This window comes from Panthera tigris, chromosome A3 (genome assembly GCF_018350195.1).
Source record: "Panthera tigris isolate Pti1 chromosome A3, P.tigris_Pti1_mat1.1, whole genome shotgun sequence".
Lineage (NCBI taxonomy): Eukaryota > Metazoa > Chordata > Mammalia > Carnivora > Felidae > Panthera > Panthera tigris.
Window position 1 is genome coordinate 137,176,032 of NC_056662.1, and position 21,414 is coordinate 137,197,445.

General features: G+C 56.2%; 1 protein-coding gene and 2 long non-coding RNA genes across 6 annotated transcripts in view; 1 reads left to right on the forward strand and 2 right to left on the reverse strand.

Moving 5' to 3' along the window:
• The window catches only part of TRAPPC12 (trafficking protein particle complex subunit 12), an 82,243-nt gene that overhangs the window by 12,494 nt on the left and 48,335 nt on the right, over positions 1–21,414 (reverse strand). For 2 of the 4 annotated variants that reach the window (XR_006216066.1, XR_006216067.1), the window contains exons 7-10: positions 9,825–9,897; positions 7,292–7,365; positions 2,112–2,210; positions 1,286–1,758 (exon numbers count right to left, since the gene is read on the reverse strand). Coding sequence is in view for 1 of the 4 variants with exons in the window: in XM_007098195.3 (XP_007098257.2) it covers positions 2,112–2,210; positions 7,292–7,365; positions 9,825–9,897 (246 nt within the window). In the remaining 3 variants the exon portion in view is untranslated. The remainder of the gene's footprint in view (positions 1–1,285; positions 1,759–2,111; positions 2,211–7,291; positions 7,366–9,824; positions 9,898–21,414) is intronic. The other 2 variants (XR_001511991.2, XM_007098195.3) reach the window with 1 other exon arrangement.
• Positions 2,803–4,914, reverse strand: LOC122237457. The gene is made up of 2 exons (XR_006216068.1): positions 4,218–4,914; positions 2,803–3,427 (listed from the first exon to the last, which is right to left on the reverse strand). It is a non-coding gene; the product is annotated as an uncharacterized LOC122237457 (long non-coding RNA).
• LOC122237458 lies at positions 5,186–5,948 on the forward strand. The gene is made up of 2 exons (XR_006216069.1): positions 5,186–5,466; positions 5,544–5,948. It is a non-coding gene; the product is annotated as an uncharacterized LOC122237458 (long non-coding RNA).

Here is a 21,414-nt window from a genome sequence, read left to right on the forward strand (position 1 = left end):
GAGACCCGCTCAGCGGCCGTCCTCTCTCCTCTCAGATCCGGACGCGTCAGGCAGCACACTTACCCCGCCGACCAAGACCTTACCTGTGCCTGCCTTTCCTGCTCGGCGCACGGACGCGGTAACAGATGACCTGTCAACCGAGCGAGGCCACCTTTGACCAGCTCCGATGGGAACGTGTCATAAACGGTGAGTCCTGCCATCTCGATTTCCTTTACAAAACCAAAGTTCACACCATTGTTCTTCAGCAACAGAAGTATCAGTGACAGGCGTTTGATAAATAGTCCGAGGTGACAAGGTCTCCCGGCCACGTGGTGGGGACTTCGGAGTCCAGTCAACCAGCTTCCTGTGGCCTGTCTTCACACTGGGGGGGGGGGGGGGTGTTCCTGACCAGCAGTCACCTCCCCAGCCCTGAGAACGGGAGGACACCAAGAGCTTTCCCTGCACCGCTCACCACCTCCCCTGGTGACGCTGGACCCACTCGGAGCCGGGCTGGAAACGTCTACAGGGCAGTCTCGCCAAGTCCCCGCGGCTTCGGTACTATCCGTTCCGAGATCCGGGCCTCAGTCCTGTCACTCCCGTGACTCCCACAGGAGGATGCGCTTTCGTATCTCAGGATTCGTAAATGGATGTCAGGCGTGGAGTCCTCAGATTACGTAAATTATGACTCAGAAATGAAGACTGTCCTGAGTGGTGAGGAATTAGAGCAGACGCAGGATATTTCATTTCGATGATCAGCGTGATCCCAGGCACAGCACTGTATTCTTTTTTTCTTGTTGTTTTTAAAGGTTTTATTTTTTTAGGGTAATCTTTACACCCGGCGCGGGGCTCAAACTCACACGCGTGATTGAGAGTCACGCGCTCTAGTGGCTGAGCCGGCCGGGCACCCCCACGGCACCCTGTTCTTACACGGACGGTCCTGCTTTGTCTGCTCAGTGACCCCAAAGGACGCTAACGAGCATCCACGGCGCACAGAGACAATGCGGCTCAGTTCGGCGGCTCGCCCGGGCTCACCTGCTAGCTAAGCACCAAGACAGACAGAAAGCTGGGTCCTCCAGCCTCTACGGTGTGCGTTCCTCAGCACCCGGTTTAGTGAGGGTCGCCCTTAACGGCCCCACAACAGAGGCCCCTGAGTGCCCTGGGAAGGACTCCGAGACCACAGCTGGCCTTCACTGTCAGGCTGTCCCTGCAACCCGTCTGTGCTCCCCAGGAGCAGTATGGCTTGTGGGAGGGGGAGAGAGGTGCGCGTGTGTGCGTGGAGTGAGGACGGGGGGTGGACAGGACCCACCTTCGGTGAAAACCACCTGAGCTCTGGGCTCACAGAGGCTCTGTTCGCCGGATCTCTGGGACCTCGGGCGGGCGACTCAACCACAGGGAAGCTTCAGTTTGCTAATCTGTAAAGTGGCCGGCAGTACCCTCGGCGGGGCTGGCTGGGCGTGGCGCCTGCTCAGGGCCAGTGGTGCTCGACGTACTTCTGACCCTTCTCCGACTTTGCTCCGGGGTGTTATGGCAGAAAGCCCTACGCCCCGAGGGTGGGAGGGGGGCAGAGGCCGCCTGGGCTCAGCCCGCAAGGGTGGGATTGCCGTCCTGGGAGAGACAGGAGTGAGGAGGGCACTCATCACTCCGTCGCCAAGGGGTCCAGGAAAGCTCATCCCGGATCAGCGATGCTCTTGGCGAGAGGTGTCGTCCCTCCCCTCGTGCGCTGCTGGACCGCTGCTTCCAGATGTGTGTCCTTTGTGCCTCCGCACACATTCAGGTGCCCTTTCCAGCAAGATATCAGCAAGTTACGCTAGTATCGGCCAAGCTGAAAGAACGTTCTTGATGGTCTTATCAACCCTTTTCCTACGGCCACAGGACGATTTCTAAAATAATCTGTTTCAGTGCCTTGCCCATGAAAACCTGTAAATTCACATTTAGCAATGTGCGTCCTAATCACGTCAAAGCCAACGGGGACTTAATACCATCAAAACGGAGCTACTGTAAAAAACTAAACCTTTTAACAGACACCTGACACAAAACGTTTTCTGTTTCCTAAACACGGAATTACCACTGAGTCCCAGGCCACCCCTGCAGCTCAGGTGCCCGGCAGGGGGTGGGGAGGGGGGAGCCCGTACCTGTAGGAAGATCCGGCCGATACCGCTCAGTAGCTGGGGCTCCTGCTCGGGGTAATACTGGATGACTGAGTGATAGGCGTCCACAGCCAGCACGTAATCCTACGGGGACAGAACCCGAAAGAGGGTTTTGGGTTAGGAAGGTCACTGCTGTACAAAAGCAGAAGCTCAAGTGCCCGCAGACTCACACGTGAAGATAGGGCACGTCGACACGCGAGCCGGGAGGATGCGGAAACGCAGTGCTGGGCCTGGGAGGTGAGCGCAAGCCTGCCTGACCACGTGGCAAACGGGACCCCGAGTTTTGTTCGTAACCAGACTCGGGAAATGCCTTCCTCTCCCTCAGGGGCTGAGGTCCATCCTGCTTCCACTTTCTAAATAGCAATTAGGAATTCACCTGGACTCTCGCTTTCTTTCTTGACAAAATTAAGTGAGTTGGTGAATTTCACCTTGTCATCACTGCCAATGACATAAACCAAATTTATTTATTTTTCATTCAATTTTTTAAATGTTTGTTTTTGAGACAGAGAGAGAGATAGAGTGTGAGTGAGGGAGGAGCAGAGAGAGAGGAAGACACAGAATCCAAAACAGGCTCCAGGCTCCGAGCTGTCAGCACAGAGCCCGACGCGGGGCTCGAACCCATGAACGGTGAGACTGTGACCTGAGCCGAAGTTGGACACTTAACTGACTTAGCTGCCCATGTGCCCCTAAACCAAATTTATTAATAGCATCTCTTAAACGTTTTCTAGGCTAAAAGTTGAGGAAAAGTTCTTATGTTTAAACAGAAACCCCCACCAAACAGCTTAGCTGAGAGCGAGCACGAGACCCAGGGCAGGCTCGCCGGGGAGAGCGCTGGAATGTGGTGCGGGGGCTCTCTGCGCGCACCAGGCAGGTGAACGTGGGACACTCAGCAGGCTCCGCTGGCCACGGTGCTTGGCCGTGCACCCCAGCAGCTGCCCTCTCTCACTGCGTCGGGAGCACCCTTCACGCTGCCCTGGGGGACCGGGTAGGACCTGACCATCTCTGCACCCCCTGCTGCGCTCCCAACGCCGGCCCGCCGGGACACTAACGGAACCCCTGTCGGTCCGTAAGAGGCGGGACCGGTCGCCCAGGACACAGCCCTTGGCCCCTCTCGGGTCCCCCAACAAAGCCAGGCTCTCCAGAACAGCCGTGATCGCCGTGACGTCTGCGGAGCAGGCTCCGTGCCGGGCGCTGTGCTGTTCCTGAGTCCCAGCACACGGCCGGCAGGAAATGTTGGCTGCAGGCACTTTTCTCCTGGCTTGTTCTTCGTTCCTCCACATTCGCAGTTACTAGCTTGCTAACTGGAATGGTGATAGAGACAGGTGACAAGTAAAATTGCAGTTTAGCAGGAAAAGAGTGAAAACCTTTCCAGTCGGGCCCTTTCAAGGAAAACCCACGGAGACAAATTTTACTGAAGGTGTGGTGCTCACAAGGAGCCTCACAGCACCTGCCATCCTTTCCTGGGGCCCCTGCTGCCCACAGCAGGGCTGTGCTGTTTCCAGTGCTGTGTGTGCACACGTGTATAAGCAGGCACAAGTGTGTCAGTGCACTCACAAGTGAGTGCACGTAAGCGCACGAGTGTGCATGCAAGCACGAGTGTGAGAAACCAAGCCGTGCACGAATGTGTGCCCAAGTGTGAGCACAAGCATGAGCAAGTGCGTGCAAGCATGAGTGTGAGAAACCACGGAGGTGCGTAAGTGCACAAGTGTGAGCACAAGCATGAGAGCAGGTGTGGGCACGGGGGGTGCACGAGCATCAGCAAGTATGTGCATGCAAGTGTGAACATGCGAAGGTGCACTACCGTGTATGCATCAGCGTGTGAGCAAGTGGGTGTGTAAAAGCATGAGTGTGAACAAAACATCTGTGTACACGTGTGCGTGCTAGCGTAAACGTGTAGGTGTGCGTTCGCAAGCATGAGCAAGTGTGTGCGTGCTAGTGCGAACGTGGAAGTGTGCGTGTGATCAGGTGTGTGCATGAGGTGTGTGTGTGTGTGTGTGTGTGTGTGTGTGCGTGTGCTCACAGGCCCCTCCCCTGGGGGGGCTGAGGCCCCAGCAGAGGGTGCCCGGGTGCCCCCACAAGCACGAGGCCTACCCAGACGCCTGCTGGTGGGGAAGTCGCCTGCTGTGATTTAACACCCAGCCCTCGCTGTTGGTTTCCAGTCAACAGAAGACCCTTCTGTCGTTGGTGTTGGCGCCCGAGTGTCACTGATCCGGGCCGGTCCACGTGCCGCAGGTCTTGGCTCGTGCGTCACTCACTCTACCGAGCGCCCAGCCGAGCCGGAGCCAGGACGTGCGGGGCGGTACCTGCCCACTTCCGGCTGGCAAGTCCGGGGAAGCCAACGTCGCCGTCTGACAACCGTGTTTCAGTGCTTGAGGCCAGGAGTCCGTGTTTCCGAAGATAACGTGACGTGGAAAGAACTAAGCAAGGACCCCTGACGGAGTAACGGCCGCGTGGATCTGTGAAAACACCACCCCCTGGGAGAACCCTCCAGGGCGGATCCGCAGGCGTGGGGGGCGCGCGGGAAGGCTGGCTTCCCCGCGAGATCACGGCGGTCCCGGTGCCGCTCTGGACGCCCAGGAGCGGCCGCAGCCTCGGGGGCGGCCTCCGCGATGCTTCCAGGGGCCCTGGGCTCAGATAACGCGGGGTGGGTTGCAGAGCTTCCTAAGCGGACGATCACTGCCGGAAATGGCTTACTTCCTGCAAGCGGAGGAAACGCGGCCCCTCGAAAGGCAAACGCTCAAGGTGGCTGTCCCACTCCGCCCCGCTGCAGACCACACGACCGGCTCTGAGGAAGGCCGCGAGGGACCTGCTCAGGGGGACGGGCCTGGGTCGGCTCGGGGCGCACCCGTCGCCCTTCTGCAGCTCCGCCGGCTTGGGGGCCGTGGAGCAGGGCTCACGACCGTCTGCAGCCAGAAAGGGTTTGTGCGGGGAGACTGAGGCGGGAAGAAGCTGGTCTACGCGCCCGCACGGTCCCTCCGTGACCTGAGGCGTCCCGACGGGCGGCCCAGGAGGGCGGGGGGGGGGGGGGCGGACGTGGGACCCTCGGGGGCGCACCTGAGGCGCAGGCACATCACCCGCAGGGCCGACCCGCACGGGCGCCCCGCCCTCCGCGAGTCTGGGGACGAGAGCTGCACTTGTGACATCACACCGATGCACACGTCCCGGGCCGCGCAACGGCGCCCGACGTCGTGCGGACACGTCCCGGGCCACGTCACACACGTAACCACTCCCGACGTTGTTGTGCGGACACGTCCCCGGCCGCGTCACACACGTAACCGCCCCGACAGTATGTCATATGGACACGTCGCCGGCCACGTGACACAAGTAACCGCGCTCCACGGTACGCTTTGCGGGTACTTGGGGCTGAAACGTCCGCTTCTCGTCAGAAGGAAGTTAGTATTTATTTCCCCGTAACAGAGCCGGCCCTCAGAGCGAGGAAACGGCCGAGCAGAGGGGCCACCGGCGGCCATGCACGAACCCCGAGGACAGGACCCCGCAGTGCCGCGCGCGCTCACCATGGCAACAGGGCACAAACACGCGGAGACCTTTGCCAAACGTGCACTTGAACGCAAGGAAACGAAGATTCGTCTAAAGTCTCAAATTGCATTCATCAGAAAGCATTTTTGCAGCAATAATAAATTTTGCAGCGAAGTCGGTAGAAAAGTTACATTTGGTGCTTAAGGGCATTGTTACCACCACAGCGCAACAAAGAAATCCTCCCATAATGTGCTATTAACGTCTTAACAATGCAAATAAAAGTCGGCAGGGGGACAGGTAGCGTCCCTCCTGGGGAGTTTTGGCCCCGGGACTGAAGAAAAGTCAGCCCTGTGAATTTACCGTTTGCTCTCTCCGCATCAGCACCTGGCTTTCTGGGGGAAGGGGTTCCAGGAGCTGGCGACCGTCCTCAGCAGGCTGGGGAGAACGGCCTGCTTGGAGGGCATCCGCCCACGCACATGCTGGGGGTGGCCTGCCCTGGGGTGCAGTGGAGGGACACGGGCACCGCAGGGCTGGCCAAGCCACCCTGTCAGAAACGCCAGGTGTGTGGACTGAAGGGACACCTGAGCTCCTTGGCCGTGTGTGCCTGGGGGGCGGGGGGGCTGTGTGAATGTCACAGCTGCGGGTTTCAGAGATACCAGCTCTGTGCCCCGTTTTAGAGCAGACGCCTGGGGCTCCGGGACACGCAGGGTGCTGCGAGGTCACTGTGCCCTGGTGTCACGCCTTTACAGGGGCCACCGGGATGGGAGCCGTGCAGGCTGCCCTACGGTGGGTTCAGGCCACACGTCCTCCTGACGGGCACGGGGCGGGGCTGTGCCCAGGACAGGACCCGCTCCCGGGGCTGCGCGCCAGGGCCAGCCACGGAGCTCTGCCACCCTATCAACCGCCTGCTCTGCTTTGCTAAAGATTAAGCTCAGGAATGACCTTGGGCTGACCTGTGGGGGACTCAGAGACTCGGTCTCATAAGAGCCCAGGTGTTCGCGCCTGGGTGTCCGAGGCTAACGGATTCTTGCAGCGGCAGCTGCGGCAGGGCTTCTAGGGGGTGTGGGTCCCTGACCTGCCCGCCGGGGAGCCGGGGTGGGGGTGGGGGGGCGCGGTCAGGCTCCCACCAAAGCGAGGAGCCAGACCCTGCTGTTTGGCTGGCGAGGGCCTGCTGGGAAAAGACGAGGGAACAAAGGACCCAGGCGTCCATTCATCCTCTCCGATCTGCGAGCTGCCTCCATGGGGGCCGAAGGCTCTGGGTGGCGTCCCTGAGACACAGGTCTTCTGGGGAAACCTGTCTCCCGATACCACAAGCATCAGTCAGCAAGTCCTGCCAGGACCAGGGGAAACCCTTCCTCTAACACGGGGAGAACAAGGGCTCCCTTTCTGGGATGGAATCCAGAGGAAAATAGGAGAAATGGGGACGGGGAGGGGGAAAGGGCTGGGGGGGAGGGGAGAGGGAGAGAGATGGAGAAAGGGAGAGGGAACGAGAAGGAGGGGGAACGGATGATGATTTTAGTTAGATCGTCTAGACGCAGGTTTCAACACTTCAACGTGGCAGTGTAAACTCTACGCTGTGCTGAAATTTCCTTCCATACACGTTAAATGGGTCCAGGGCGAGTCCGGGAACCCCGCGGCTGCCCGTGGACGTCTCCTCACCACGGACGCGCTCTTCTGTACCCACGTACCTTCATCAGGAGCAGGCAGTTTGCCATGGAGCACATCACCCGGCCCAGGCGCGACCGCCACAGCCGAACGGAGGCTGCAAGAGAGGGGCAGTGGTGAGCGTGTGCCAGCTGGAGGCGAGCCCTGGCCGTCAGCGACGGTCCTGTGACTTCTGGCCTAGAAGGTCCCCTGTCACCAGGCTGCCGAGCACAGGGCATCAGGCCGGTGCTCTTGGCCCTGGGAGGAGAACGGACGCAGAAGTGACACAGCCATGAGAACAGGAAGGTGGCCGGTCAGCTTCAGGGCGGACAGGAGACCACATGGCCCAGCCACGGCCACCTGCCTGGGGGGCACAGGGCACGGGGCTGCAGGGTGCCCGCACGCTGGGCTCCGCTTACTGAGGTCGCCTTCTCAAGGTCTCCATTTCAGAGCCTTTTATTTTTTTTTAAGAAAAAAATTTTTTTTAACCTTTATTTATTTTTGAGACAGAGAGAGACAGAGCATGAATGGGGGAGGGTCAGGTCAGAGAGAGAGAGGGAGACACAGAATCCGAAACAGGCTCCAGGCTCTGAGCTGTCAGCACAGAGCCCGACGCGGGGCTTGAACTCACAGACTGCGAGATCACGACCTGAGCCGAAGTCGGACGCCTAACCGACTGAGCCACCCAGGCGCCCCTTCAGAGCCTTTTAAACGGAAGCGGCAACCGCTGTCCTATCTGTGTTGTAGACCCTGTGGGCACCATCGTGGTGGCAGCGAGCACCCTCACGTGTGACGGCAGGGCGGCGATGACGCAGAAGCAGAGCTGGCTCCCCAGCGGGTGTCTGCCCGGTGGCGGCTGCAGCGGCCGACAGGCCCGGAGGACGGCGGTGCCCGAAGGACCGTCATTCCGTGAGCCGGCCGACCCTGCTCTGCCCACATGCTGCCCTTCCCATGTGCCAGGACCAACGGGCGGGTAGGATAACACCTGCCCAGAAAGTATGCTTATTTTCGGACCTGCTTAAGAACACAATAGACTTAATTGCTAGAATTAGGAACTTAACTCCCTGCGCCTTTAAACAATTAAAAATATATTAGGTGCTTAAAACATCATTTTTGTGAAAAGAAGAGTTCTCAACAGTATCTTTTGTTGATGAACACAACATGTGGTCTCACCGAACTGCAGTTTATCTCCACGGACTTGTTTCTTTTTTTTCTTTTTTTTCTTTTTTGTTTTGCGGGGAGAGAGCAAGAGAGAATCCCAAGCAGGCTCCCTGATGAGCACGGAGCTCAATCCCACAACCCTACGCTCGTGACCTGGGGAGAAATCAAGAGTCTGATGCTTAACCGACTGTGCCATCCAGGCTCACCTATGGCCCTCTCTCGTGTGCTAATTCCCAGCTCTGGGAGGAAGCCCCCGTTCACCTTCAAACTGTTTATCTATTATGACCCTTAGGTACCCAGGAAGTGCTTTCTGAGATCTAGTGTTGATCTGCGAATTCCCAAACTGGCACCCAGTACGAGAGGATGGGACATCTGAGGGTGAGTGATGCCTCCTCGCTAACTCAGCCGCAGTTACATGACTCGGAAGTGCGTGTGTGCGCGCGTGCACACACACACACACACACACACACACACACACACACCCCTACAAACCTGGCTGTCCTTTGGGATTTCTCACACAAAGGACACTGTATTTAAAGCATAAATGCAGCCCAGTGCTGCTGGCCCCAAAGGCAAACTTCTCCTGCCCATCCTACTCCCCTCTTCTCTCAGGGTCACCACTGTCCCCTTCTGTCAGGGTCACCATGCCCTTGGGGGCATCAGTGCAGCTCCCTGCCTCTGGCAGCTGCAGAGGAAGCACCGCTCGCCAGGATAACCCACGCTGGCCGGTGGTCACGAGAGCTCGTTCTGTGTGGGGCACACAGGGGCAAACGGCGGAGCCCCCGGAGGTGCCACAGGGCAGGTGTTGTGTGGAAAGGAGAGGGGCGGCCCTGAGGAGTCAGCGGTGGGTGAGGGGCCTCTCGGGGGCACCGATCGAGTTGGATTTTGAAGTGTAATTAGCAGTTCATCCCGAATGTTCTCAAGAAGTTACAGACGGGATGACCTTCTCCTCACTGGTTCCCAGCAGCCTGGGGCTCAGGGTCATCCTGGCCACCTAGGCGGCACGCAGGGCCCCCCTTCCTCTCCTCTCCAGCACTTTGGGGCCTCTGGGTGCCCCTCTCTGCCAAGGCTGTGGCTCTGGAGGGCAGTCCCCACCCCAGGGACGCCCCTCCCCCAGGAAGGCCCAGCTCCTCTCCCCCAGCACCTGCCTGCCGCGGGAGCTGCGCTGGCTTCCGGGACCTCTGGGTGCAGTGGGGCTCCTGCACCCGATGGGGCTCCCTGTGGGCAGGCCTCATGCCTGGGCTTGCCCTTCCTGTACCAAGAGCTCCAGGCCTGGTGCCTGGCTTCCCAAACAAGGGCGAGCCAACAAATGCATGCGAGGACGGAGGCCTTACTAAGAGAGAAGGCGGGGGGGGGGGGGGCATGAAGAAAACCGCTGGGGCTGGCAGTCGCTTAACGAGCAGTCTGCGCACTGACCTCGTCTGTTCTCCGGTGCGATGCTGTTCACGCTTCCGTCCTCAGCCAAGCCCTGCTCCAGATTTGTCAGGATCTACGGCAATTCCAAAGGAGAACAACAAAATCGTGAAAAACGAATTTGCTTCCAGACTTCGTCGTAACAGATTCTAGGAGACGCAGACTTCTCTGTATGACAAAAAATTTGTCAAGGAATGTCCCACACAGACACCTTTTACACGTCAGCACTCAGGACACGGAGGGGACGCGGAGAGGGGACGCGGAGAGGGGGCCGCGGAGAGGGGGCCGCTCTCCAGCCAGTGGTGGCGTCTGGGTCTAGGACGCTCGGAAGGCACTCGAGAGACCTCAGACACAGAGGAGACGTCCTCTCTTTTCAAGAAAGGCGGCCAGTGTGTTACACACGAGGATGACTGTTAACTTCAGAAACGCCAGTCTTGCCCCTCCGCTCGCCCCCCCTCAGCCGTGGGCTGTGCGGCCTTTTGAAATGTATCAACTATATTCTGAGCACCTGTTCCCTTACATCGTTTGTACTGTTTGGTTAATGACTTCGGGTTGCTTTGCGTGCTTTGGCTTTTCCTGAAAAGAAAACACGACGGCTATCACTGTAATGTGAGGAGGGGACGTGAGCGGCAGGAGAGAAAGGCGTGGAGAGGAAAGGCTGTGCGTCGGGAGACCCAGCGTTAACCGACGAAGCTGTGTCCCAGTTGTGTCATCACTGACCTCAGGGGCAGGTGGTTTGGGGAAAAAACCCTTCTGTTTACGGGTCACCTTGCCAATTAACATGTCCCCAAATGACCCACCCCAAGAGGGGACGCTTGCAACCCGATGAAGAACCTGCTTTGGGCTTTCGTGTGTGGGGTCCCCGGGGGCAGAGCAGAGGGCGAGCGGGGCCTCTGCGCACCTGCGAGGGCCCCTGCCTAACGCCAGCTGGAGCACAGCCTCTGTGAACAGCCCGTGCCACCTCGCTGGGTCCAGACACTGGGTTCGGAACCGGAGCCGCGAAGGTTCTCGACTGGGTCCAAACCAGGTCACATGACATTTTTGGCTAATCTGTCTTCTGATGAAGAATCATAAAAACAGAAACAGACTAGGAAAGGAAGTCTTGAGGGCGCTTAACCTCCGGCGAGAATAGAAGGTGGACAGGAAGGGAGAAGGGCAAGAATTACTGAAGGGGAAAAGGTGGCCCAGCACCCTCCTGGTCCCCAGGCCCACCCCCAGGGCCACTGGATGGGACACAGGGGAAGGGGCGGGTGTCCACGCACAAAACCAACCATGACAACCGAGCCGGAGAGAAGGAGCCTCGCGGAGGGGGACCGCACACCTCGTGAGGACAAAGTCACCGACTGGTCGCGTGCCTCACCGCGCGTCATCTGTGCCGAGGACCCGCCTCTGGGGCCACCTTATCTGTGGCCTGGGCTGAACCACGAGGATGGTGCCAGTAGTCCAGAGGCCGGAGCCGTGACTGCGGGGGCAGGTGGGAGGGGGGTGGGCTACTCTGGGCGCCAACAGGAGAGGACACGTGTCCCAGAGAGAAAAGCAGGAGTCCCCGCCCCTCTGGCACCAATACGACTTTATGCGGTCTGAGCGCACTCACCTCCAAAAGCTTAGTTCTATGAAGGAAAGTGACAAACACCGCCACCCAAAGCCCGAAGTGTTTAGTCCGCAACCGTGGTGAGGTGTCCCTTCCCTCCCCCATCCCTCTGTCCCTGACAGAATGACCGAGGCCCAAGTCCAGGTAAGACACTGTCAAGCATCCTGGTCTGCTCCCCAGAATGAGCAAGGGGGACTGCACCAGCCTGGCCCACAGGAACACCACATTTACACCTGCCCGCAGGTTTGGGCACAGTGGTCACACGCATGACCCTGGAATCTGGTACCGTAAACCTCAGGTTCTGGTTTGTATGCCTGCGGTGTGGCACCAGACCCTGCGCTTCTGATGGGCTTTGGGTGACGCTCTGGGGACGACGGTCTGGGGACCACACTTTGTAGGAAAGCTCCGGGGAAGGAGTCTCGCAGCTCTTCCTTTGCTGGGCTGCTGCGGGCTGCAGGTGGGGTAGTTTTGGGGAATGGGTTTTGTACACGGAGCACCCAGGGTACAGACCACTGGGGGCGGGCCCTAACCCAAGGGCCCGAGTTCTCACTAGTAGCCTACTGGAGACCAGACTCAAGGGAGAGCAGGTCTGCCCTAGTGGGGCTCAGATTTCTCTAGAAAGTCCTGTGACCTACCTGTCCCACCATAGTCTCCTAGGGGAACTTCTGGGAAGAGGCTTTGCAAAGCAAAAAGAGGCTTCTTGGAGCTGTTTCAAGCCACTCAAGGGGGACTAAACACTCCCACAGACCAGGCTCTGTGCTCAGTCACTTGTCTGCATCCGGATCTAACTCGCACGCAGCCCCGAGGCAGCGGGTGACGCCCCTCATCTACAGCTGAGGGCCTCAAGGCTCACGCGGGCCGGTCACTCTGCCGGGAAAAGACAGGTGCACCTGGAAAGCTTCCCCATCTGCCTGACTCCAGAGCCCTCCCAACCCCTGCCTGTGGACACAGTGTCCCTTCAGGGCTTCACACTTTGAAACACTGCTCTCTTCTCTGCATGCGGATCACAGAAGGACAGAACACACAACATCAAGATATACAAGTGAGGAATACAGAACTCCAGACCTCCTCATTCCGCTGACGCCCACTCTTTGCTGGGCTCTCATGCACGAGTCAGGACTAGATTGTTTGATAACTTCTGCGGCCTGTGGTTCACTTTTGGTGCATCAGATTTTATTTTTAACGTTTATTTATTTTTGAGAGAGAGAGAGCGTGAGCAGGAGAGGGGCAGAGAGAGAGAGGGAGATACAGAATCCGAAGCAGGCTCCAGGCTCCGCGCTGTCAGCACAGAGCCTGACGTGGGGCTCGAACCCATGAACCCTGAGATCATGACCTGACACTTAACTGACTGAGCCGCCCAGGGGCATCGGATTTTATACTAGGTTGCTGAGGGGTACAGTTCACATTCCCGAGTCGACATCCTGAGATTTGCAACGATGCAACCTGGAGTCTCTAAAGGTGTGAACTGCTACCCTGAGAAGAGTCAAGACACAAACCTTGTAAAACCCCAATGACAGGGACACTCTTGAGCTCCTCTGAGGGCCAGGAGGGTGAGCGTCTCCCACCCTGATCCCCAGCAACGGGGACCCTGCTGTCACCTCCTGCTTGTGCACTCTGACACACAAGGCCAGGAGCGTGAGTCTCTCCCAGCTGATCCCCGGCGACGGGGACGCTCCTGTCACCTGCTTGTGTACTCCACGCATGTACGGGCCCAGGAGCATGAGCATCGGTGGCAAAGGGCGGAGAGGCCGCCTCCAGCCTTTCAGTGATCTCTCTCTACTTGCCAATCACTCCCATCTTATCTGATGAAGCCACAGTCAATTTGCTCTCTGCTGCAGCAGCAGGAAAGCGGGCAACGGCACCATCCGGGTCAGGTGAGGCCTGGCAGGGCAGATGTTGTCGGCATGCCGATGGCCAGCCTCCTGGGACGTTTCCCTGAGGAGCTGGCCAGCGAGGGCCAGCTGAAAGACATTAAGGCTTCCTAGAGACAAAGCTGTCACCTCTGCCTTATTAGCAGTCAGCAGCAGAGAACCATTCCTATCAACACTCCGGAGTATGTTTCTTTTGCACAAAAACATGCCTGACCCTCCGGCTTCTTCAGCTGTGGGGGCCTCTAAAGTAGCACTTCTTTTACGAGGTTCCTTCCGCCAGGCTAACTTGGGACGGGTGGAGGCTGCTGGGTTGTGGGAGGGACGGAGGTGAGCTCAAGACCACGCGGGGCACGTCCGTATCGGCAACGACCCACACCCCAATTTACTTTGGCATCGTTCTTTACGGACCGTGTCTACTTCTGCAAGTGGTGTTAGAACTCTGTTCCCGTGGCTCTCTCCCAACTGGTCTGTAAAGGTCTCTCAGGACTAGCAGCAGAGACAGGCTGCAGAGAAGCCAGAGAAGGAGGGACCGCGGGACAGAGGCACCTGCTGTCCTGATGTGATGGTCTCTAGCTTGCCCGAGGCCCGGGAGCACAGAAAATTTGTTTGAAATCAAGGAGCATTTCACCTTCACAGATACAATTACACCATCCAAACATCTACTAGTCTACAACATTCTTCTGCATCAAAGACAGCAGGGAAAATGGGTGCCCTGGGCCACCTGGTAAAGGTCACAAGTGACGTCCTGCTCAAACTGGGCCCCCTGTTAAAATTCGGGACCACGGTCTAATCTCAGGCTCCCTGGCTGACTACAGAGAGTCTGTAACCACTGTCTGGGGAAGCTTCCACATTAGGGAAAGCCTGGCCTCTTCTGAGCAAACGACTGCTTTCTAGACGCCGAGAACTGTGTCCTGACGCCATTTCCCTCCTGGCTCTGGTGACCAGGAGACAGACCTGCTTTTTGGCTCCTTTCCTGTTACCGCCGTCTTAACTTCACCTTCTCTGTCCTGCGGTCTCGTTTAACTTTTTTTCAACAGAAAAATGCCTGATTATAAAGCTAAAGTACGTTGACATAACTACGGCTGAGAAAATAAAAAAGAATAGAACGGCCTCTGTTCCTGTTACCCACATAGCTAACACAATGCTGTTCTCCCTTCAGCGGATGTTGTTTACAGGAGACCGTACTGCAATAATAAATCTGTGGGCTGGCTTTGAAAATGAGCATCGTGTGTGAACATTTCCCACGTCAGGGCTGTGGAGTTAGATGACTGTTTGGAAACCACGTCATGCCTTGACACCCCAGGTCCGGGTCTGTTCCGGGACACCCCAGGTCCGGGCCTGCTCCGGGGCCCTTGTGTGCGGCTGCCATCTAAGGCTGTTCCTTCTCACTTGGGCAATCCATGCTGGGATCAAAACTGTGAAGAGCTAGCTGACTGTTGCTGGAGAGACAGCTGTCCGATGGCAAAGCTCACAGCGTATTATCTGCACACACAGTCACAGCATATGGTCACGGTGTGTTATCTGCGCACACACGGTCACAGTGTACTGTCCACACACACGGTAACGGCGTATTATCTACACACACAGTCACAGTATATTATCTGCGCACACAGTGTATTATCTACGCACACGGTCACAGCGTATTATCTGCACACACAGTCACAGCATATTATCTGCACACGGTCACAGAGTATTATCTATGCACACGGTCACGGCGTATTATCTGCACACGGTCACAGAGTATTATCTATGCACACAGTCACAGCATATTATCTGCACACGGTCACGGCGTATTATCTGCACACGGTCACAGTGTATTATCTACGCACACAGTCACAGTATATTATCTGTGCACACAGTGTATTATCTGCACACACGGTCACAGTGTATTATCTGCACACATGGTCACAGCGTATTATCTGCACACACGGTCACAGTATATTATCTGTGCACACAGTGTATTATCTACGCACACGGTCACAGCGTATTATCTATACACACGGTCACAGTGTATTATCTGCACACGGTCACAGCGTATTATCTGCACACACGGTCACAGCGTATTATCTGCACGCATGGTCACAGTGTATTATCTGCACACGGTCAAGGGTATTATCTACACACACGGTCACAGCGTATCATCCACCCACATAGTCACAGCGTATTATCCACACGCACGGTCAGCGTGTTATCTGTGCACACAGTCACAACGTATTATCCACACACACGGTCACAGCATATTATCTGCACCCGTGGCAGGGCTCTCATGTTCTCAGCAGCCTGAAGCCCTCAGTCCCTTCCCAAGGGACAGCAACCTTCCACCGTCCTGGCCTGGCTTCCTGCTCCACGTTGACCCTGTGTGAGCATTTGATTCTACAACCACTGCTGACCTCTGGCCCGGGGAAAACGACCTGGAGGACCAACAACAGACGCCATAGGAGCAGTGAGAGCACAGGGGACAGACAGCCCTAAGGGGAATGGGAACGTAGTAACTGCTTTCTTCCCAGAAACGACAACTCTGGTTGCGTAGACTGTCCTTGAGTTGAGCCTCTCAGACCGGCGTCAGGGCTCCTGGCCAGTCTGAGGCCACCACACGCAGCCCCGGCCCGACTTCCCGTCCTGGAGCCTCGAGGGGGTGGCCCGGTTCTCCACCCACCACCGGACACCGGCTGGCCGAGCCTCATCTGGGAGGGAGTCACCGAGTCCGTGCCCCGGGGCTCAATACCAGCGCCCGGGTCGGGCAGGAGGAGGGGCCAGGCGTGCAGGCTGAGGAAGGAAGGCTGGGGGAGGGGATGGGTGGAGGACGTCACCCGAGGAGATGTGACTCCATGTCCTGACCCCTCAGCAGCGAAGAGCCCCACCCCCTGGTCCTGTGAGCCCAGCCGCTGGGGCCACGGTCCCCGTCAAGGCGACACTCAAGTGTGCTGCCTGGGCCACGTTCCCAGGGTGGCGGGGAGACTGCTGCACTCGGGGGAGCACGGGAGACCGCAGCGTGACCCCACGGGGAGAGTCAGGACCAGGTTTCCGGGGCCGGGCGACCTGTTCTAACGTAGGCTCCCCCACCCCCACCCGCCGTCAGACCCTGGTGACTCTTCCACGACTGTAAAACGGGGACGCTATCACTTCAGACGGCTGTCGTGTTAACGGAGGGTGTAAAACACAGCACGGCACGTTATGGTGCGGGCACCGCTCACATGGTCACGGTGACCCCACGGCCACTGTGGGCGCTCGACCTGGCATACCCTGGGGGCCGCGCTCAAGGACACAGGAGAGAGCACAGGGATGTGGGGAGGGTCCTGGTCAAGAGCCTCAGGTTTACAGCTCTCCTGGGGTTTCCCGTTGGCTGTGACCGACTCAAAACACCAGCCTGCTGGTGTCGGACGGAGCCTCGGAACCCTGTGGTCCAACCCCTGACCCCTGACCTCTGACCTCTGGTTTATAGGTGGAGAGCAGAGCGGATCAGTGGCCGTGCACAGAACAGACCTGTATGCAGGTAATGCATCCGTGCCCCTAACTTTACCCCGCCAGATCAGGCTGCCACAAGAGTGGTGTGCGGGCCTTTAGTATTTTTAGCTTTTGCACTTTTTTTTTTAAGTTTATTTTGAGACAGTGCGAGTGGGGGAGGGGCAGAGAGAGAGGGAGACAGAGAATCCCAAGCAGGCTCCACACCGTCAGCACAGAGCCTGACGCGGGGCTTGAGCTCACAAGCCGTGAGATCGTGACCTGAGCCGAAACCAAGAGTCAGATGCTTAACCGACCGAGCCACCCAGGCGCCCCTGGATTTTGTACTTGAGTAAGTAAGTCCCCGCACGAACACTGCCTTCCTGCCACCTCACCCTGCGTGTCCACGGTATACTGGGGAATGGCTCACGGATCACGGGGCGGGGGAAGCGGAGCCCTGGAAACCGCGCTCACAGAGGGCAGGGCGGGGGGTGGCGGGTGTCGTGCTCAGGCCTGAACTGTCGCGGGCTATGCACACAGGTGCTCATACACATCTGCCCGCTGACCTGACAGCAGGTCAAAGACAGACCACTCCCGCTTCAAAGCCCCCGGGGGCCTCTCCGGCTGAAACCACCCTCAATTATGCACGGGACGAGCTTGCAGGTAACACTCGCCTCTGGGGGGCAGGGGGGCAGGGGGGCAGGGGGGCAGCGCGCAGGAGGAGGAGAGCGGAAGCTCAGGGGCTGGGCTTCTTATCTGCCGGGTGGTGGCCGAGGAGCCGTGGGGGGCCTGCGGGCACCACCTTGCTCTGTGTCCCCCACCCCCTTCTCTTTACCACCACCAGTCCTGTCACGTGGGGCTGCCTCTGTCTTGGGAGGCGGGGCCAGGTTTTAAGTTGGAACACAAGGCAAGTACATGTTGAGATTAGCCATGGAAATCCTTTTGGCCAGAGGCCAACACCGTTCCTTCCAGGACGGGCTGCCTGTGTTGCTTCCGGAATTAGAACCACCCGCCCTTCTCTCAGTTCAGCAGCACGTGACGGATGGGCTTACATCTGGGTCGTGCCGTCAGAAGGACACCCACTGGCACACGGTGCGGCCCCGTGACCTGGGCTGGGATGTCCACACCCAGGTGGCACCCGAGAGACCAGTCACGCTCAGGCCCCGGCAGCGGGTCCCTACACCGCAGGCCGCGCCGGGCCAGGGGCTCCCGTGGTGTGACCGCACTGGGCCTGCTCACCTCTCTGCCCTCATGAGCCATCGGCTGTCACCGCCTGGCCACCCGGGGATGAAACCACCTGAGTGAGGACGGACCCCATCTCTGGGGGCCGGCCTGTGGGACCGGGGATTTCAGACACTGGTCCCGGGGCTCTTATTCGTTGGTTCAATCTACCACCAAACGCAGTAAGACGTGTTCGTACTGGATGGAGCAGAGAATCTGGCACGGGCAGGACCGCTGTCGGTCTTTCTCCTTTCGGCTGGGACGTGTCACAATGAGGGATCGAATCACAGGATCACAGGCAAGTTAGCTGGCCTCTCTGTGCCCCAGTTTACTTAGCTGTAAACGTGGGTAATGGAATCCCTACTTTACTGGGTTTGCATAAGGATTAAATGAGCTGTTATTAGAAAAATGCTGAGGAACAGAGACCAGTCCCTGACGAAGACGCTGTATTTCAGGGGAATGGGTACAACAGTCTAGAGCAGCCGTGGCGGCAAGACCTGCCCTTGTCTCTCCCTACCCTGCAGCACATGAGATACCTTAGGACCAGGAAAACGGACTCCTAAAACGTCTTCTTTTCTCCCCTCGAGTCACTGGAACACTTGGAATTTTCTCTCAAGTACATAAAAATTCCCCCGATGCGATATGGAGGTAAATGAAAAACGTAATTAACAAAATCATCTGTGTACAGTTTAGAAAATCATTGATTTTGCGTTTCTCGGCAACAAGTTATACGCTTATGTCTGAAAATAGCTGTATCTTAAGTGTTTTAAGATTCAAGGAAAAAAGTGTTGGAACCTAAAAAAAATGTTCCCCGTCAACCGATTAGCGTACAAGAAAGAAGAGTTTTCCTGTCTTTCTGAAGTTATGCAGGGCGGAGGCTGTGAGGTGCCTGGGACACCTGCTCGCGCCGGAGTGAGGGCTGCTGTGCGGGAAGGAGCCCGTCCGCCTCCCTGCCAGGAGCCCTGAGGACGCCGGCATCTTGGAAAAAGCCCATAAAACCTTCCTCAAGAATAGCGAGACTGAAAGGAGGGACCGGAAAGATACACTCTCATTTAACACAGGGCCGTGTCGTGCTGCTGCCCTCACCGCTTGTGGTCACAGCTCTGGGCGCTCCGCAGACGCGACCTCACCTCAAGGGAGGCAGGAACAGGCGCTTCGCTTCCATCTAATGGTGAGCAGCCTGAGCGGTGGGGTGGCCCAACGCCCGGAGGTGGAGAGACTCTAAATCCCCTATTTCTTCCGAATATCACTTCACAGCATAATCTGACCTGTGGATGCAGCTTGGTGCCTTCCGCGTCACTGTTAGCGTTCGACCGAGAACCATTCACAAAGCGCTTCTGAACCTTACCTGCCTTCGGAGTCGGCATTACGAATGCCAGTTGTCATCACACAGTAGGACTTGCTTTGATTCTGGAACATTTTAAACTACTACTCCCTTAAACATTGCTCCCGGGCCTCTGGGAGACACGAAGTAGGTGCTTGTAGGATTTGCAGGATGCGTGAAGGGCCTGAAGAGACATTTTGCTAGACAGAGAAGACACACGGGTCTTCCACGTGTAAGGGCATGTGATTTGTACACAAGAGATATTTCCCTGCTTTTAATCTACCAAGGATACCAAGGAAGACTTACATGCCAACAAGTTGGACGACCCAGATGAAGTGAATAAATTCCTAGAAACATATAATCCTCCAACATCGAACGAGGAGGAAATAGCAAATCTGAACAGGCCAACTACTAAGAGAACATTTCAGGCCAATATCCCTGATGAACATACATGCAAAAATCCTCAACAGAGTATCAGCAAACTGAATCCAACTCTACGATAAAAGGATCATACACCACGAGCAAGTGGGATTTGTTGCAGGGATGCAAGGATGATTCAACACCCACATACCAATCTGCTACATCACATTCACAAAACGAGGAGTGAAAATCCCGTGGTATCTCCACAGATGCAGAGAAAGCATCTGATACAATTTAAAAAAATTTTTAACGTCTATTTATTTTTGAGATAGAGACACAGAGTGTGAGCGGGGGAGGGTCAGAGAGAGAGGGGGACACAGAATCCGAATTGGGCTCCAGGCTCCGAGCTGTCAGCACAGAGCCCGACGCGGGGCTTGAACCTGAGAAGTGCAAGATCATGACCTGAGCTGAAGTCGGCAGCCCAACCGACCGAGCCACCCTGGTGCCCTGCATCTGACACAATTTAACGTCCACTTATGATTAAAAACTCTCAACACAGTGTGTATAGAGGGAATGTACCTCAATATAGTAAAGGCCATATATGACAAAGCCATAGTTAACATACTCAACGATAAAAGATCGAAAGCATTTCCTCTAATATGAGGGACAAGTTAAGGATGCCCACTCTTACCATTTTTATTCAGCACTTTTTTTATCCAACACTTTTTTATCCAACAATTTAGTGGAAGTCCCAGCTGCAGCAATAAGGAAAAGAAATAAATGGCATCCAAGTAATTAGGAAGTAAAACTGTCACTATTCACAGTTGATATGACACCACATATAGAAACCCCTAAAGCATCCACCCAAAAACTATTAGACCCAATAAATGAATTCATTAAATTGGCAGGATTGAATTCATTAAATTCAATTCATTAAAATTGGCAGGATACAAAATCAATATTCAGAAATCTGTTGCATTTTTTTCATTTCAGTTTTTTTTAATGTTTACTTATTTTTGAGAGAGACAGAGACAGAATGTGAGTGGGTTAGGGGCAGAGAGAGAGGGAGACACAGAATCGGAAGCAGGCTCCAGGCTCCGAGCTGTTGGCACAGAGCCCGATGCGGGGCTCGAACTCATGAGCTGTGAGATCGTGACCTGAGCTGAAGTCAGACGCTCAACCGACTGAGCCACCCAGGAGCCCCTGTTGCATTTTTATATAATAATAACCAACTATCAAAAGAGCAATTAAGAAAATAATCCCGTTTACTACTGCATCAAGAAGAATAAAATATGTAGGAGTTAATATAGCCAAGGTGAATCACTTGCCCTCAGAAAACTGATGAAAGACACTGAAGACGATGCAAGTATATAGAAAGATACTCTGTGCTGCAGAAAAATACTGTCAAAATACCCAAAGAAGCCTACAGATTCAACACAATCCCTATCAAAACACCAACGGCCCTTCTCACAGAACTAGAGCTAAAATAAACGAAAATAATCCCCAAAGTTTGTATAGAAGCACAAGAGACCATGAAGAGCCAAAGCAACCTTGAGGAAGAAGAGAGGTACGGGAGTATCATGCTTCCTAGTTTCAAGACCTACTAGAAGCTACGATAATCAAAACAGTTTGGTACCAGCACAAAGACACACACACACAGGTCACCGCAACAGGTAGGTGACCATAAAAGCATCGTTAACTGATCTGTGACGAAGGACACAAAAATATACAATGGGGAAAGGAAAGTTTCTCCAACAAATGTCAGGGAAACTGGACAGCTACATG